Here is a 17,897-nt window from a genome sequence, read left to right as displayed (position 1 = left end):
GGGTTGTTTCTTCTAGGGTAAACACGTTACATCTTCAACTTACGCTGGTATTCACGAGGATCGTATGGAACAAAAATTTTCAACAAAGTTAAAAAGTACATAATAGCTATTTGCGAATTACTACCTACATATGAAAATACTATCATAGAAGATGGAATGGTGTATTTGTAAATTTAAGGTTAAGCCTTTTTCAGATATGTAATATTCCTTTTAAGATATATATATAAGTTTGAAAATTGGTAATCCAAGCATGGAGACGCTCTAAACGTCTCCATGCTTTTAGCTTGAAAACGTTTAGAGCGTCTAATTGGATTAGTGTGTGGATTAATGTGATTGGATGGGGTGAAATGCGTTTTGCATTTGTGTAGGCACGTGCAAATAAATAAGATCCTCATTCTGATGAAGGCTCAAAGCAACGAATCGAAAGCTCAATAAAAATCATTTAAAATCCGGAGAAACTTTTATCTTATATATATATATATATACAACCGTACGTTCTGTGTCCCAAGTGCAGGAGTCATCATTTTACTATGGTGACTGCCGGGAGGGCGCATTGTAAACTTCTTACTATACTAAAATATTGATGAGAAAACAGCATTTAAAGTTTACATAACCTATATTTATACCTCAGCCTAAAATTGCCAGCTTCATAAGTAACTCCTTCCATGTTTAGCATTGTTAATATAATTTTTAATGTTTTTGTGTTTTCTTTGCTTCTTCAATCTCTGAGCTCTTCTTTACAACATCGATGCACATTGTGAGCTTTACGGAAACATTCAAACACTTCCTATATCTTAACATATATATATCCTTATCATTAAATTTAAGTATAGCCAAGTATGTAAAGAGCAACAGTCTCTTGTTCAACATATGTGGTCTTCGGACATCTTTTATCATGGCCTTTTGCCATGTACCATCCAAAGATATTCCACATTCTGGTGCTCCATTCTCCTCTTTAACATGCATAATATTGCTGAGCATGTTGTCACAATTGTTGAACAACTGGTAATAGCTTTTCATTTTGGATCACTGTAAAGCTTCAGCAAGTTTTTGTGGAGCCATATTCATGACCTTGTTGAATGTGACCATTGCAGCTTTCCCTCAACCAATTTCTCGAAATGCTAGGACTGCTCGGATTAACTTCGTGTAAACAGCCTTGCTTTTACATGTGTTGAAACTATACTTCACTCACATTCTTCATTCTTACATTGAAGAACAATATAATGCATAGCCTTTCCTTTTCCTCAAGTCAACATGGGATTCCACACTGCTTTCGCAATCAGGGCTTTTAAAATTTCATGAAAACAGCAAAGACAAGTCCATAAACACGGTGCCTTCTTTGCAATAGATTATTAAAGCTTCGCCAATGCTCCTCGTTTGATGACTTATTTTCTTTCCAGAAGGTCCAGGGTTTGCGTCATCGTTTCCGCCATGTTTTGACTTCTTTGCCATTTTGATGGCGGAGTTCTAACAGCTTTCTGTTCTATCTCGACTATTCCTCATTATTTTTCACTCTGAATTATCGGAATAACAAAAGAAAGGTCCGAAATACTACCAAAAGACTTTTCGCCTTAGAGATACAAAATATAACTTTTGAAGAGCAACTTTTCGAACAATGCTGCCTGATCATCTCTGATTTGAAATTCTCAGAGTTACCATGGTGCCAAATTGCAACCAATCACAATGTAACTTAACGAGAAGGCTTTGAATAACATCCACCAAAGTAGAAACAAAAATTCGCTTTAGAAGGAGTTTTAGGGTGAAATGAAAATCGTGCTAGGCGTTGCTATAAAAAAACTATAAGAAGACAACTTGAAAGCATTTTCGTGGTAAATGATAGTTTTAACGAAAAATTAGAATATTCATAAAACCACAGCATAAAGTACCGATAATGATCAGCGCTAATGAGTTTTAGAAAAAATAGATCAAGGTTTGAAGATTTAAAGATGTTGACAAAAGATTTGTTGAAAGTGAGTGAGAATAGATGACTGTTCCTCAGAAGATAAATGCTAGACCCAGTCTATAAATACATAAATCTGACGCGGATACATATAATCTATTCACATGTGATGATGTAAGCGAATAACTTCACGGCATATTTGCATACGTAAACTAAAATACCAATATTTATTTATTGTCATATGTAAAATATTCAACACAGATAAATTCTAATTTATTTCTCAATAAATAATATATGTAAAAATGTTATTGCATCATTGTAGGATTTATCATATCGAAATTATTATAGAAAAGTGACAAGTATATAAGTTCAAAAGAATTCAAGACTTGTGTATAACTAAATTCATTCGACAAAATGTCGCCAAATACGATTCACAAATTCCACAATCATGAATAGATTTATAATATTGGCATGCAAACCAAAACAAACAGGTTTGAAAGAAGTTAGTTTTTCTACACAAAAATAGTTTAAAACGTACGATGACGTTTTAGCGCACTAAACTATTGAAAAGCATGTTATTGGAGATGCTTGGTGGCTGACAACCATTGAACTATAATATAAACTGGAACACTAACTCCAACAGTAGTGCTATAAATCATCTGATGCACACTAAGACGCATTCATATCAGAATATTTTCGTTATTTAACCGAGCTCGTGAGGTAAAACGTATCATGGCAGTTTTTGCAACTGCATTTTATATAAATCTTTGTTCATTCTTTAAGATTATTTCATGGAAATTATATCTAAAAACTCAAGAAAACTTAAATTTCGGCTTCAAGGATTGCAACAACAAAGAGAGCACTCCAGATTCAAAAGACAGTTCAATGGTGTCAACCTCGTACCCATTGTCCTTTCTCCTGGACACGAGGTTCGTTTCCTACATCAGCCGTTAAATCGACATCTATTATAATTTTGAACATCCCTTGGGCAGCAATGTCGAGCTTTCGTAAAGCCGAATCATAATATATAAATACATTATCATTTCTAATAATTATCGACAAGTCGTGAGCGAGATTTGAGTCATTTGACCTAGTTAATGTACACGACACGACAAGGGTATGGGCCTCATCAACTTCCGTCGTAAGAGGAGAAGTCTGCGGCCTCTTTAATCTCCATTGTAAGAGGAGAGGTCTGGGGCCTCGTCAATCTCCATTGTAAGAGTGAGGGTCTGGGGCCATGTTTTCAAGGGATCGAATAAGTCTAGCGATATGATCAGTATTTGTGATATTTGCATGACGAAGATGGTCGTGTGAAAGATAGGGTACAATACTCATATCATCGTATCCTTCTTCCAGAAAATTTTCTATGTACATTGGCAGTCCAAGTGACGTCAACCAGTCCACCACTGAACTAAGTTTTCCCACAACATCTGGAGCGAAGCGAAGACTGGAAATATCACATGGAACCTTACAGAAAAAATAAAAAACCGTTTCATTTGGCATGTCTACCTCTAGTGCGACGATTATTCTACTTTCTGGGCTACGACAAATACAAAAAAACTTCAATGCGGGCAAAAATTTACATGTCTCGATTATAAATAAAATGCAAAGGCTAAATTGTACTCAGTCAGATTTTCACGTCTTATCTTAAGCACGAACAAAGACATAACAAGCATATGATCATCTAAATACATAATAATTGAAGTTTTCATCCTTCACACCGCCTTAATGGCTAACATCAAAACAAACCACATCAAACAAGGACTAAATAGATAATAATTGAAGTTTTCATCTTTTACACCGCCTTAATGGCTAACACCAAAACAAACCACATCAAACAAGGACTAAATAGATAATAATTGAAGTTTTCATCTTTTACACCGCCTTAATGGTTAACTCCAAAACAAACAACATCAAACAAGGACTAAATAGATAATAATTGAAGTTTTCATCTTTTACACCGCCTTAATGGCTAACACAAAACAAACCATATCAAACAAGGACTAAATAGATAATAATTGAAGTTTTCATCTTTTACACCGCCTTAATGGCTAACACCAAAACAAACCACATCAAACAAGGACTAAATAGATAATAATTGAAGTTTTCATCTTTTACACCGCCTTAATGGCTAACACAAAACAAACCACATCAAACAAGGACTAAATAGATAATAATTGAAGTTTTCATCTTTACACCGCCTTAATGGCTAACACCAAAACAAACCACATCAAACAAGGACTAAATAGATAATAATTGAAGTTTTCATCTTTTACACCGCCTTAATGGCTAACACCAAAACAAACCACATCAAACAAGGACTAAATAGATAATAATTGAAGTTTTCATCTTTTACACCGCCTTAATGGCTAACATCAAAACAAACCACATCAAACAAGGACTAAATAGATAATAATTGAAGTTTTCATCTTTTACACCGCCTTAATGGCTAACATCAAAACAAACCACATCAAACAAGGACTAAATAGATAATAATTGAAGTTTTCATCTTTTACACCGCCTTAATGGCTAACACCAAAACAAACCACATCAAACAAGGACTAAATAGATAATAATTGAAGTTTTCATCTTTTACACCGCCTTAATGGTTAACACCAAAACAAACCATATCAAACAAGGACGACGCGTAATAAAGAAGCTTTATAATGTCATGAAATATTTATGAAAACTCACCGCCTTTTTCTTAACATGATCTAATTTTTCCACCCTTATATGATCCATTTCCTTGGCAACTTCTCTCATCGTCGTCTTCAACTCGCGGGAATATCGATCAACCAGCGTCATGGGAACACCCCATTTACCATTCTGGTACAACAAAAACAACAAGAAAATATTAAAATGGCGGATGTTTGTGATTGGCAAAAACTTGACATTGTTTTAACTATTGAATACTATTTATACATGTATAATAATAAAGACCTACTGTAATGTCACCATTTCTATGATACTTCATGAAATCATAATGTGATGTCATTTATGCAATACTTCATGAAAAACTTATTCTACTAATCACAACCATTTAGTCTTTGGTCCTAAACATTATACATTTGCGCCACTCTCACATCCAACCTTGCAGGATTTCTACGTATTACATCCGGGGAGGAATGCAAAGAACCTCCCGTTTTCCACATATCTAGTTAACTATTTAACATAAACAGGTTATAAATTAAATCATTGCTCGAAAATAATTTAGTCGTTAATCATTCTTTCCATTAGCATTTTTAAGGAAAATCATTAAACGTATGTGCAGTACTAACGACTTTCACAACCAAAATCCCACCTGATTTGTATAAGGATCTTGTAATAAATCAACTCCTTCTTCTTCAAGTTTCTTCTCGATCATTTCCAAAAGTTTAGTTCCACTTGGTTTGTGGCGGGAAACCCTAGTCGCAGGCGATGGTTTTGGTGGCACCTTCCTTGCCTGCCGTGACGTCAAAACCTGTGACGTCACCTCGCCTTTAGTCCTCGTATCTTGTGTGGCATCTTCAATTAAATTGCCGTTGGCAACAGACAAGAGGGGGGCGTTTCTAGGTAAACTTTTAGATGTCATCGGCTTAGGAGGAAGTTTCGATGGTTTACTTGGGAGAGCCGGCTTGGGTGGTAAAACAGGTTTTCCTCCTTCATGTTGTTTGGTAATAATATCCGGTTTCGATTTCCTATCGATTTGCGGTGATTTCCCGGCACTAGCCGAAATGTCCGGGGTCCGCAAACTCGATGGGATGTTTTTACCGATGTTAGCTCGTGGTGGCTTTTTCGATGGCGGAATGGGAGGCTGATTATTGACGTTTTCTTGTGAGTGAGAAAGACTACCCGAAGATGCGTTGTTTAAATCCGAGTTGGATATGGTACTGCGACGATTTTGCTCCTCATTCATCTTATTTGTTCTTTTTTTCTCGGAAGCCGCTCGTCGAACATCGTTCTCTGGAAATTTTGAAGACGCCGGTGAAAGACCATGATGAGAAACTGTGAAAGACGAGAAAATATAGGAAAATGTAAATCATAAAAAAAACATATGTAACTCAGTAATTCAATATAAAAAACACAGTAATTCAATGAAGGTTTCTTCCTTGATAAAAAATTCCGTGGGGGGGGGGGAGTGTGAAGCGCACATATACCTTGAACGTTTGTATCAAATTCGACACTACCACTGGAACAAAGCTAAAACGGAACAAAAAATAGTCACGATTACACATTCACGAAGGCATTCTTAGGTTAAAATTCATGCTAAGAAGTCGCCTTCATTTATTATAGAAAGAGTGTCCAAACGAGTAGCGAAGGTCTGAACGGAAGATATTAGAAAACATGAAAACTAAACCTACAGTTTCACTACTGTCAGTGTCCACTCTGTGTTTGCGAGATAGTCCTGGGGTTGAATCTGGTGATGAGTCCGAGGCAGTCGAAGATGGGATATTGCTTGTGCTTTGAGAAATGTCCACATTAGAATCTGAAAAATTGTGATAAAAATTATGATAAATTGGTTTCATTTGACAAGACAAAGTAGCAAGATGTCGCAAAACACGTGATACTCCTACACTCAACGACTTCCGTCGGCATCGCATGTGTAGGACAAGCTTGTTCAATGTCAATGGCGTGCTACAACATATTTACTTCCGGTCAATTTTCATGTTAAGCCTAGTTCACATATAATTGTAATTATTGTAATACTGTCGGCGATGATGGTTTACAACAATTACAACTATATGTGAACGCCCGTTGTAATTGTTGCAATTTAATCGCAGACAAATCGGGAGCTTTTGTAGAAGTTGAATCCTGTTCAATCTCTAAAACAATTACAACAGTCGCCGACTTAAGAAATTTATACGTGAACGCTAATCGGCAATGGCAATTTCATTTTTTCTTTTCATTTCTTTTACGATAAATCATCAAAATCCCTCGACCAAACCTTGCCAATGAGAAAGCTTGTCACAAAAATTAACATATTTTACACACGTATTCTATCAAATATAAGCGATGAAAAGCCGCATGTAAATTTGACCCTAGTTTGAAAAAATCGCCTGAATTACAACTATATGTGAACTAGGCTTTAGACATGCTTGACAACTGCAATTGGCAACAAATATATTTACTTCCGGTTAATGTCTATGCAGGGTAAGCTTGATGACAGTCATTGGTGTAAAACAACGTATTTACTTCCGGTCAATGTCAACGCATGACAGACAAGCTTGATGATTGTCATTGGTGTAAAACAACACATTAGTAGGTTATAGTTTGTGCTGTCAAAGACGAACCTGTGTAGAAAGTTGATGTGTTGCAAAGTTGAACAGTTGACGCTGATATTCTTGAATCTTTTGTCTTTGGTGATTTTGATCCTTTCGTTGAACCTTTTGATTTGACTTTATTGTCCCGTTTGTTGCCAAATCTACACAATATAACGACAATTCCTTACGATTTATACAGATAAGGAATTGGATGAATGATCCCAACTGATTCGATGTCAGCGTTAAGGTCGACAGAGATCCAATATTATCCCGAATTATCCACATATTATCAAAGACGACCAAAAGAAAACAGAAATTATTTTACAGTAATGTTGAGCAATTCTTGATGAATGCTTTTCAAGAAAATGCGATCATTATTTTTTGTTTTCTCTCAATGAGCCATTGATCACATGAAGATAGAACCACAACATATATTTGTACAGAGCAACAACTTAACGCTTGGAAATTAAAATCGGAAACAAACAATCAAAAAATTTCCATGATTACAGACATTCCATCGCTTTTTAGATCACTGGTGTAGACTTAATAGAGAGGGGAGCCTACCATATTTTCTGTCTTCTCAATAGAAGTCTTGTTGGAGAGATGGGTTTTTTAAGAGGGGAGCCTATTAGAGAAGTGACTTATCTGAGAGAGGAGCTTGACTAGACAGGGAAGCTTGATAGAGAGGGAAGCTTGTTAAGAGAGAATCTTGTTAGAGAGAGGGAACCTTGTTAAAAAGAGAAGCTTATTAGAGAGAGCTTACTAAAGAAGGCGAGCTTGATATACGAATTGTATGCGTTCCCAGGGGGGAGCTTGTTAAATAGAGTAGTCTATTTGATAGGGGAGGCTTCTTAGAAAAGGGGCTTGTTAGAAATAGAGTCATATGAGATACCACGCCAAATAAAGAGTTTATAAATCTAATCTTACATAGCTACTCGTACCTTCTCAATTGATCCCATGCTTCCTCCGATGTTATTTCCTTGTTTTTTATTTTCCTCATCAATTCCATCCTGTCCTTTTCACACAATTGTATATCGGAAGCCATTATCTCTGAATTATGTCCGCTGGATCGACGCTTAAAGCTGCTTCGACTGAAAATACCACCACCTTTCTTCTTCTTTGAATCTTTTCTCTCAGCCCCCTGTAAATGGTAACCACGTTCTAAGTTTTCTACAGTGAGGAAGTACCCCCCTGATTCGATTAAAACTATATACCAATTACGGGGTGTGAAAGTGTGAGATGCACCACTTATCTCGCGAGCACAATAACTAAGGTGTTAGAAAATACAGCGATTCCTTTACGACCGAAAGCTTAGCTAGCATTGATAATTGGTTGTGGTGAGGGGAAAGATATTCATGTATACATGTTTTTTAATCCGCAGAAAACAATTGATTTCAATGAAATGAACAAGTCAGAACATGAATATTTGAATTTTGCACCCCTCCCCCACGCAACAACGAATACCAAGCCGGCTACGTCACTGTATACAACAAGCTAAGAGTTAAAATGTTTCTCAGCAGAGTTTATCTAAATTGCACTAAATACCCCTCAATTGTTGATGTGAATAGATCGTACACCAAAGTCAAGGAAGAAAACAAATTTATGTTATGTCCTTGATTTTGGTTGATCTTTTAAACGAAAGCGAATATTTCGCATTGCAAACAAAGTCAACAGGAGGTTTCTGAGTACACAGATTTATATGTTTGTAAATGTAGACCATACCAACCTGGACGATCTACATTTACAAACATGTAACGATACTCCTGGGTTCAAACCATTTACTTTAACACAGATTTATGTTACATCTTTGATTTTGGTTGATCTTTTAAACGAAAGCGAATATTTCGCATTGCACATAAAGTTGAAAAAAGGTATCTGATAGCGCGGCCATCCCGAGAGTTTTGCTTTGACATGAAATATTTAGAACATTAGCATTGTTTTTTTACAATGAATGAACATTGAAATATTTGCACAGCAGCTCTAAATAAACGGTCTTGCTACGTAACTGATCCCTACCTCTGTAACAATACAATTACCAAATGCACCTTCCCGACAGTGGACACACGTGTCAAAAATTCGAGGACAAATTACAAAATTCGGACAATCAAATGGTCGGGCATAGTATTGCTTGAGTAAAATAGTGGCAATAAAATAGAAAGAAGATGCTCTTGGGGAATTTGTAAATCTTATTTTAGAAACACAGAACGTCTAATTATAAAGGTAGAAGGTGTAAAATTAAATAAAAACCATTTTCCGTCAAATCAAAGGAAAGCTTGGATATGATATGCAGCATGCAACTAGAAAGTTATAGAGAAAAACAAAAACATTTCTAACATTGACACAGATATTACGAGTGGCGTAACAAAGTGTTGATGAGTTTGATATGCATTTGTTAAAACAAGCTTTAGAAGACAAAGAGCATGCCAAAAATAAATGATTGAAAACTTGCTCTGCGCATCTACAAGTGCCAATTTCAAATTACTTCAAAATTAATCTGAGCATGCACAGTCAACTCCACCAACTCTCCAAGTTCATGGTCATGGCAACGAGCAACTGGATGTACTAGAACCACTTATGGAGTAATTAGCTCGCTCAGTAACAAATTTTAAGATAAATCATCTGGGCATGCGCAGTTTGCTTGAGCATGCGCAGTCCACTTGACCAGCTGCCCAAGTTTATGGTCATGGCAACGACCAACTGCATTTACTAGCACCAATTTTGAAGTAAATAGCATACTTAGTAACAATTTAGTAGAGAAATCATCTGCGCATGCTCGTGAGTATGAGCAGTCCACTCGATTAATTGTTCATAGTCATGGCAACGACCAACTGTAGATACTTGCACTACTTTTGGGTTAAACTGCTCACTTGGTCGCAAATTATTAAAGAAACCATCTGGGCATGCGCAGTAGCCTGATGGGCGGAAGCCTGCTATTGGCATCTCCCAAGTAGGATAGCGTGGAGGGGCCGAAATCTCCTACCGAAACATTAACATGCGGCGTTCTAGTGCCTTGCGCTTAATAAGGTATCGGGAAGCATGGACCAAAAACGTGTTTTTTTTTTGTTTTTGAATTTTATCTTTTCTAATCTTGCAGTGGTTCGAACAACTGGTTCGATACTGCAATGGTTCGAACAACTTCTGCCTTTTTGACTTATAATTTAAACCAACTCCAAACATGTTTATACGTTTTTTACTTGTTACCTTTCACATTGTAACTTTCTCATAACTATCTCGTGATGAACTACAGCCTTCTTATACAATACTACTCTCTCATCAAGGACGAAAGCATCCAAAGGATTCGTGAAGAAAAGGGTTTATCTACTTTTTTATAATCGTTTTTACGAAGATAACATTTAATAAGCGAAGCCATTCGCACCGTCTAAATTGAACCGTTATGTCATAAAATTTTAATTTCATTTTGGATAGTAAATTTCTTTTTAAACTTCACTTCTCGAGTAATTTTGCGATTAAAAATTGCACTTTTCAGATTCGGAGGACATCTTTTGATTAAATAGAGACAGCCGTCTAATTTATTACGTACGTGCATGTAATATGCATTTCATTAAAAGAAACCACCTTACCAAAGAATATACAGACCCGATTTTTTAGCTACATCTAAGTCAGGTCGTAAAGCCCGTAACAATCCTTAAAAAAGTCGTTTGCGAGACAACACGCCAGTATTCAAGCTTCCATTTGATCATTTCTTAATCTGATCTCGTGTTTTTAACACGTGTGTCTATCGTCGAAAAGGTGCATTGTACTTGTGTTTCGAGGATTAGCAAGTCTAAATTTTGAACAACTTAAGTGATATTTTTCGGAAAGCACTGGGTTGTTTTGCCATAGCGTATTCTTCCTACACATGTTCTCAATATAAGGGTTAATAATTTTAGTCAAAAGTGGCGGGAAGTCAGAAAAGACTAACAATGGCAAATTGCTGTCAGTTCATACTTGGACTTATTGGGATTTGACCTACCTTCTCATCTTTCTCTTCGCTCTCTGCTTGATGCGCTTCATATCTGGAAAATATCGAGAGACTAACTATAAAAGTCGGTAAAATAATAAAGAAAAACTGTAGAGGGAGTGCTAGAAAAGTATTGCTTAGAGCTTTTGAAGAATGCTTGTCAACCAAGATGCATTGCGCGAGCGCGGCGGCCATTTTGTGGGTCGAGAAAATGGCGGATTTTGTCATTGTAGTCAATGCAACTTAGACAAACAATAATGTAAATTAGGGTTTTTAATCAATGTTTTTTGCAAACTTATCAGATAAATTAGACGACGTGGTGACGTAATTGAATTTAGTGTGCTGTTAGCTAGAAAACTAACGGTGTCAACGTAAACAAAAGCGCGCAATGCATCTTGGTTGGCACACATTTCTTTTAGATAAGTTAGAAATAAATCAAGGGTAGACTTTCTGGGGGTGGGCGCAAGGGGTGTGCAACTACTGTAGAATATTAATATAATAGTATGAGAGTTTAGGAAATTGTACAGTAAAACCATGCACAAAATTGGAACGACAAAAAATGAGTTCCTGCAATGGGCATTTTCATTGAAACATTAAAATCGAAATAGATTACTTTGCGCAAATTAAGCTGTTACTTTGTCATTTCAACCTTTGTTTGCCCTTAATTTCTCATCCCGGGTCTGTCATGTGTGAAAGCAACTGTTGTTTCACTCTTTGTTGACAACATTTGGATGCATAATTTATGAAGTTTTGATGACAATATTTGGATGCATAATTTATGAAGCTTTGTTGACAACATTTGGATGCATAATTTATGAAGTTTTGTTGACAACATTTGGATGCATAATGTATGAAGCTTTGTTGACAATATTTGGATGCATAATTTATGAAGCCTTGTTGACAACATTTGGATGCATAATTTATGAAGCTTTGTTGACAATATTTGGATGCATAATTTATGAAGCTTTGTTGACAATTTAGGGAAGTAGTGCACAGCTACACATATGAGAATTTTATTCAACTTTATAAACATTCTCAAAAAGCTAATAACACTTCCATTACGCAAGGTTCACTCATCTGCAAGCCTAGAAATCTACAATAGCCCAAGACCCTGGCACCTTAAACTTGGAAAATGATGCACCTCTCTCGGAAAATCAGCACACTTCCTGTCAAATTATAATTATCAGCCCACGAAATAAATTGCTCTCCTATTCACTCTTACTGATATTTGGCAGGAAAACACTCAACAGACTAGAAGAGCAGCTGATATGACCAATGGATACCAAGTATAAGATGAAAGTCCCCCCTCCCTGGCATATCTCTTCCCCACCCCCTCCCTCCCTGGCATATCTCGCCCCCCCCTCCCTGCTGCAAATAGAATTGAAAACATACTTTAAAAAATTATTTAAAGCCTCCTCTTGAGTTATATCACCATGTTTTACTTGTAACATCAGACTCTTCCTGTCTTCTTCACTCATATGAACTCTTGTTGGTAAAATTCCTACTTCTGCAGGTCCACTTATTTTTAACGATTGGACAGGAGAGTTCTTGCTCTTCTTACTGGCAAATAATCGTCCAAGTCCATGTTTTGGTGATTTTTGACTTTTGCTTCTCTGGCCTGTATGCAAGGCAAAGTAGAGCAAAATAATGGTGGTTTTGCAAGAACAACATACACAAGGAAAATATTTGTTTTTTTAATGCTTTGAGTAATTGGAGGAATTTGGAAGATTCAACATCCCATCTAAGTCATTGAAAAAGTGGTGTGCAATGTCAAGATATGGCAATGTCATTGAACAGAATATAGTAATACATACATGTTTATAAATGTTGATCGTCCAGGTCAGTACAGTCCTGTAGTTCAGAGGCAAACCATAACTATGTACAACTAAGTATCTTGAAATGCTAGTGAACACCAATATGAGGCATGAACATGTACAACTAGGTACAACTAAGTATCTTGAAATACTACTGAACACCAATATGAGGCATAAACATGTACAACTAGGTACAACAAAGTATCTTGAAATGCTAGTGAACACCAATATCAGGCACAAACATGTACAATCTAAATCTATACACATATAATAATACTCTCTTGTTCAATTTTTTCAAATCATCTGATCACTTATTTTATGTCTTTTCTCAGATTTTTTCTGAACTACAGGTATGTCAATGAAGTCAGGATTACTTTCGAATGATATCATTATGTATGATGCCATCCTTGATTCAAGCAATTCACTTGAATATAATACATCATTATGTATGATGTCATTATGTATGATGTCATCATTGATTTAAACCATTCACTTGAATACACATATATCTAAAAGGCTACCTGCATACTATTACGTATAATGCAAAATTTAATGCTCGACTGTCACACAATGAGCTTTTTTTAAACCATGGGTAAAAAAATTGAGACTAGTTAAATCGCTTGGTTCAAATTTTGGCAGGAGATAACCATGCTGTAATATTTTCACTTTATTTGTCATGCATAAATCATGGCACCACAGCAAATGTAGTGATACCTAAATATCTCCTTGGGGAAAGCCCACTAGCTTTATTATGAAAGCTAAAAACTTGAATCCACATAAAGATTTTGTACGTACGAAAAGCTCTTGGAGACATAAAGTGAAATTGTTGTGACAATCAACTTGTTATAGCGGTAGTACGGTTTAGAGAGAGTTTCATAGGAGGGATTATGATGGGGTGAAGAGGAGTATAAGGGAGTGAGAGGGAGTAAAATAGGGTTGGGATCATGGCAAAAGGTTGTAGAAGAGGGTAGGATAGGTAGAAGGCACTTTAACATAGTTTGAATCATTTAACTTGTACTTCTCAACTCACCATTTTTTTCAACTGTTGGCAAAGAATTTAAACTTTTTGACAATCCTCTTGAGTCTTGCAATACTTTACTGTTCATCTTCTCTGCCAATTTTGGTGATCGATGCTGAGAAAGAACAATTATGAGAAAATACTTTTCTATTTGATATTTTAGGGTCTAGCATAGAATTTCACCAGAGAAAAAGAATGTTGAAAAGCCCAAAGCCTCCTAATTATAATTCAATGAAATACTAACACGCATTTGATCATTCTGTGTGAACATTCCTTCCTGTCTGAGAAACAACAAGACATCTTTAACATCTTGGAAATATGTATACAGCTGGTCTGCATAATATTGAGCCAGATCGTTGAGCGGATCTTGTTCCACATTCTACAAACATGAAAAGTTATGAGAATGGTGAGAAATGGGATAAAATAATCTTCAGGAAATAGCATTATTAATAACTTTTTATTGGGGTAAATGATTTTTTCTTATTTCTTTTCTGTAAAGATCCATTCATTTGTAGCTACACACTGAACTAAGGAAAATTAACATCAACATTGCTGTGCAGTACCAAGCATGTGCATAGCAGAAAAACATTGAATAAGAGAAATCAAATTCAGTTTAGTTTAAAACTCCTTTTTCACAGTAGAACTTGGGTTTAAATGCAAAATTCAATTATGTAAAATAACTCCTATGCTACAATATATGTCTGGCTGGGGAATGGCAACCCAAATATTTAGTCCAGATGAGCGAATTAAGGTGTGTTTACTTTAACTGACAATAACACATTTCCAAAGACATCTACACGATAATGTTGTAAAATATGCAGAACAGAACTAGACTAATAATTTCCAATGTTCAATATGACTTTGTTTTAAAGGTCATGGCATTTTTAACCTATATACTTCCATTAGAAAACTATAGTGCAATATTAGTAAAGAAACCAGTGATTTATATGGCAGAGTTTACATCATTTGCCATGATAGTAAACAGGAAACTCTCAAAAATAATCAGCAGTGGCAGCTGGTGTGATAAGTGGATAACAAGCATGATTGATGGGGATAAAAGGGTAAGTTGGGATCACTAAGTCTTATGAAATCCATATCAAAACAATTCAACTATTTGACAAATATTTGCTCAACCTTTGATGATAGCAACCTTTTCCCGACGATAAATATCCACTATTACAACGAGTGAGTTACCAAGGGGATATAAAAGAATGGCAAATATTTCTAAACTTTTTAAGATTTTCAAGCTGTCTTGGTTGGGCGAAGTAAGAAAACAAGTCTTTGTTTTTAAAAGTTTTGAAATAAAAACAACACTGAATTTATATTAACATGTACGGAAGCGTCGGAAACTTGGTTTAAAAATGGACTTTTTTCATGAATATTTACTTCGACGAAGCGAGAATATCAAAACAGAACAAATGAATAGTTAAAATTTTCTCACATCAATAAAAATTTGAGCATTTCAGTGAGATACAAAACGTGAGGATTTATGTAAATAAACAAGCAAAGCAAACGCGGCTAATTTCGACTTAATAAAAAGAGCTATCGACACTACATCCCATGAATGGCTTTCAAAGTTTAAGAGTTCAAAGAAGACAAAAGCAAAACATACAAATATTGAAGTTTGTCACACATTTGCATACGCAAGCCGTCAAGACTTGGAAGCAAAATGCACCAAATATCTCTAAATAAAAGCCTATTACTCACAAGAAAATGATTCCCATATCCTTATTATTATCATTATTATTATTATTATCATATGATAATTCCTTCACGTACACTCCGAGCGTATTTATTTTGTACATCATTAAATTATCAATAAACTAAAATGCAATCAGAATCATTAAAAAGGATTCACGATGGAAAGCGTACTTTCTCATGACTAAAACAATACTCACGGGATTTTTTTCGGGTAAAAAACAGTTGTCATCCGTGAGCAAAGATTTCATTTTACTGATGAGTTCATCTCGCCGATATTTCTCGCGGTCGCTTGCGACGGGAAATTTTGGCGTATTTATCGGTGTTTCAGCCTCTAGTTGGAAATACACGGCATTAGCGCCTTGCTCTTTTAGACTCTGCACTGAAGCCAGAATATCTTTACGATCTTTCGCGTTTATCACGCCAATAGCATCTAAATCTTCATCGCCAATTTGTTTGCAAATATCTAGATCGTCATAACCATTGTCTAAAAACGGGTTGATGTATTTCAACAACCCCAAAGACCGTAGCCAGTCGTCCACAGTCGTGTTCGACATGTCTCTGTCGAATTTGAAAAAAAAATAATCGAAACGACAGATAATTTCCACGAGTGAATGTTCAGCGATGTACTTTATCTACACTTGATTTCGACTTTAGTAATCGCATGGTTAATTGCGCATGCTCATTTAGCTATTTGACAGGAAGTACATTTACATAAACACGGCTTTTGGTTGTTCTCATTTAGGTAAAACTGTCTTCAACTCTTTCGAAACTTCGTCATGTTATATTTCGAGGGCAGACGCTTCGTAGAGTGAACGTCAATGCAATGACGGCAAAATCCAATTTAGATCGGCAAATGACATTGCATTTTATGCACGTCATTTATATTATGCGTGGTGTATTTCAATCATTTCCGGTTCGATGGATTTGTTTGTGTTCGATTTACTGTCGTGCCTTCCCACGGCAATCCAAGCAAACTCTAATTTCTAAACCCAACACTTTGTTTGCCTTTTAAAAGCTGAAAATTAAAATTAATGGGTATTTTTCCATGACAACACCTTGACTATCATTATTAAAATCGTCCTCTCGCTAATAACGTAAACGTGCGCGCTACAATTGAAGAAATCCTGATCTTATAAAAATTTCATGTGGCCAATTATAAGCTAGTAATAGTTAATTAACTATTTGCCACATTGAAAGACAATGAAACCGTGCAGTTACTCTCTTTATTAAATTTTAAAGCGTGTGCGTGAAGCACGTGGTTCCTAAATGTCTCGGTGTCAGCATCAACCCACACGTTCTGCTTCATACAAAGTACTTCTCAGAATAGTTATTAAAAAATAATAGATTACAATAGCGTCTGGATGTCGTTCGAGTGGACAGTGGACTTCTTTTTGTGAGGAAAAATTGTCCAAAATCGAAGACATCATAATCTGAAATATTGATCGCGTGACAAATAAATTGAACTTAAGATCATCGTGTTATATGTATTTCCTATCGATTCAACGTGCCCACTTCACTGATATTAATATTATGCTATCAATTCAAGTGCAGCGAAGTTTGAATGCTTTTATTTCTTATTTACCAAGCAGCAGATGCTATAACTGTCCTTTACAAAAACTAGATTTAACAAACGACAAGCAGTATTTCTATAAGGAATGTCCGTTTTCGCGAGAACAATTTCTGCGAAGGATACACTGCAGACGAATAAATATCAATAAATTGACACCAATATTTTTCTTTCACAATGTGCGAATACAACGACTAACGAGCAAAACTTATGTAAATTTCATGAAGTTAATTTTTGATGTCCACACCGCGCTAGCGAGTCAAATTTCTGTACGCTGTTCTTCCGTTCAGCTGTCTCTAGTTTTCAAGTCTTTTCCATAACTACAACACTAGTTAAACCTGATTTTCAATTGCTGTTGACTAGTACCAAATGAAATTTTTTCTAAGCATTATCACAAAATCATTTCTTTCATCGGCCTTAACCCAGTGCCATGATTTTTCATTTATTTCACACAGAATACTAACAAAAAATCGTACATAAGAGAAATATTGTAAATATCAATGTGGAGGGTGGGGAGGGGCGATTGGCACTTCTTGTCGGCGCCACCGTTATAAATGACAATACGGATGAGTGCATATTTTTGAATCAACGCAATACTTTTCTTTCACATTTCGTTGACCGTGATCTTCCTACGTCAAAGAAAAAGAAGGCGAATACAATAGACTGGAACTATCTTTCTTTTGTTTAAAATGTTTA

The 17,897-nt window shown here is 35.8% G+C and overlaps 1 protein-coding gene across 1 annotated transcript; it reads right to left on the bottom strand.

The window, feature by feature from the left end:
- Window positions 1–2,098: 2,098 nt before the first annotated feature.
- LOC124442952 lies at window positions 2,099–16,479 on the bottom strand. The gene is made up of 12 exons (XM_046993473.1): window positions 15,832–16,479; window positions 14,178–14,312; window positions 13,946–14,048; window positions 12,494–12,719; window positions 11,114–11,156; window positions 8,082–8,281; window positions 7,171–7,301; window positions 6,241–6,365; window positions 6,037–6,079; window positions 5,202–5,884; window positions 4,595–4,726; window positions 2,099–3,367 (listed from the first exon to the last, which is right to left on the bottom strand). The coding sequence occupies exons 1-12, from the start codon at window positions 16,186–16,188 to the stop codon at window positions 3,104–3,106; spliced, it is 2,442 nt and encodes an 813-aa protein (XP_046849429.1). The 5' UTR covers window positions 16,189–16,479; the 3' UTR covers window positions 2,099–3,103.
- Window positions 16,480–17,897: the final 1,418 nt, after the last annotated feature.

Source organism: Xenia sp. Carnegie-2017, unplaced genomic scaffold (genome assembly GCF_021976095.1).
Source record: "Xenia sp. Carnegie-2017 unplaced genomic scaffold, XeniaSp_v1 HiC_scaffold_20, whole genome shotgun sequence".
Classification (NCBI taxonomy): Eukaryota; Metazoa; Cnidaria; class Anthozoa; order Malacalcyonacea; family Xeniidae; genus Xenia; species Xenia sp. Carnegie-2017.
The sequence above is the reverse complement of the archived record's forward strand: the minus strand, read 5'-3'. Positions and strand labels throughout refer to the sequence as shown.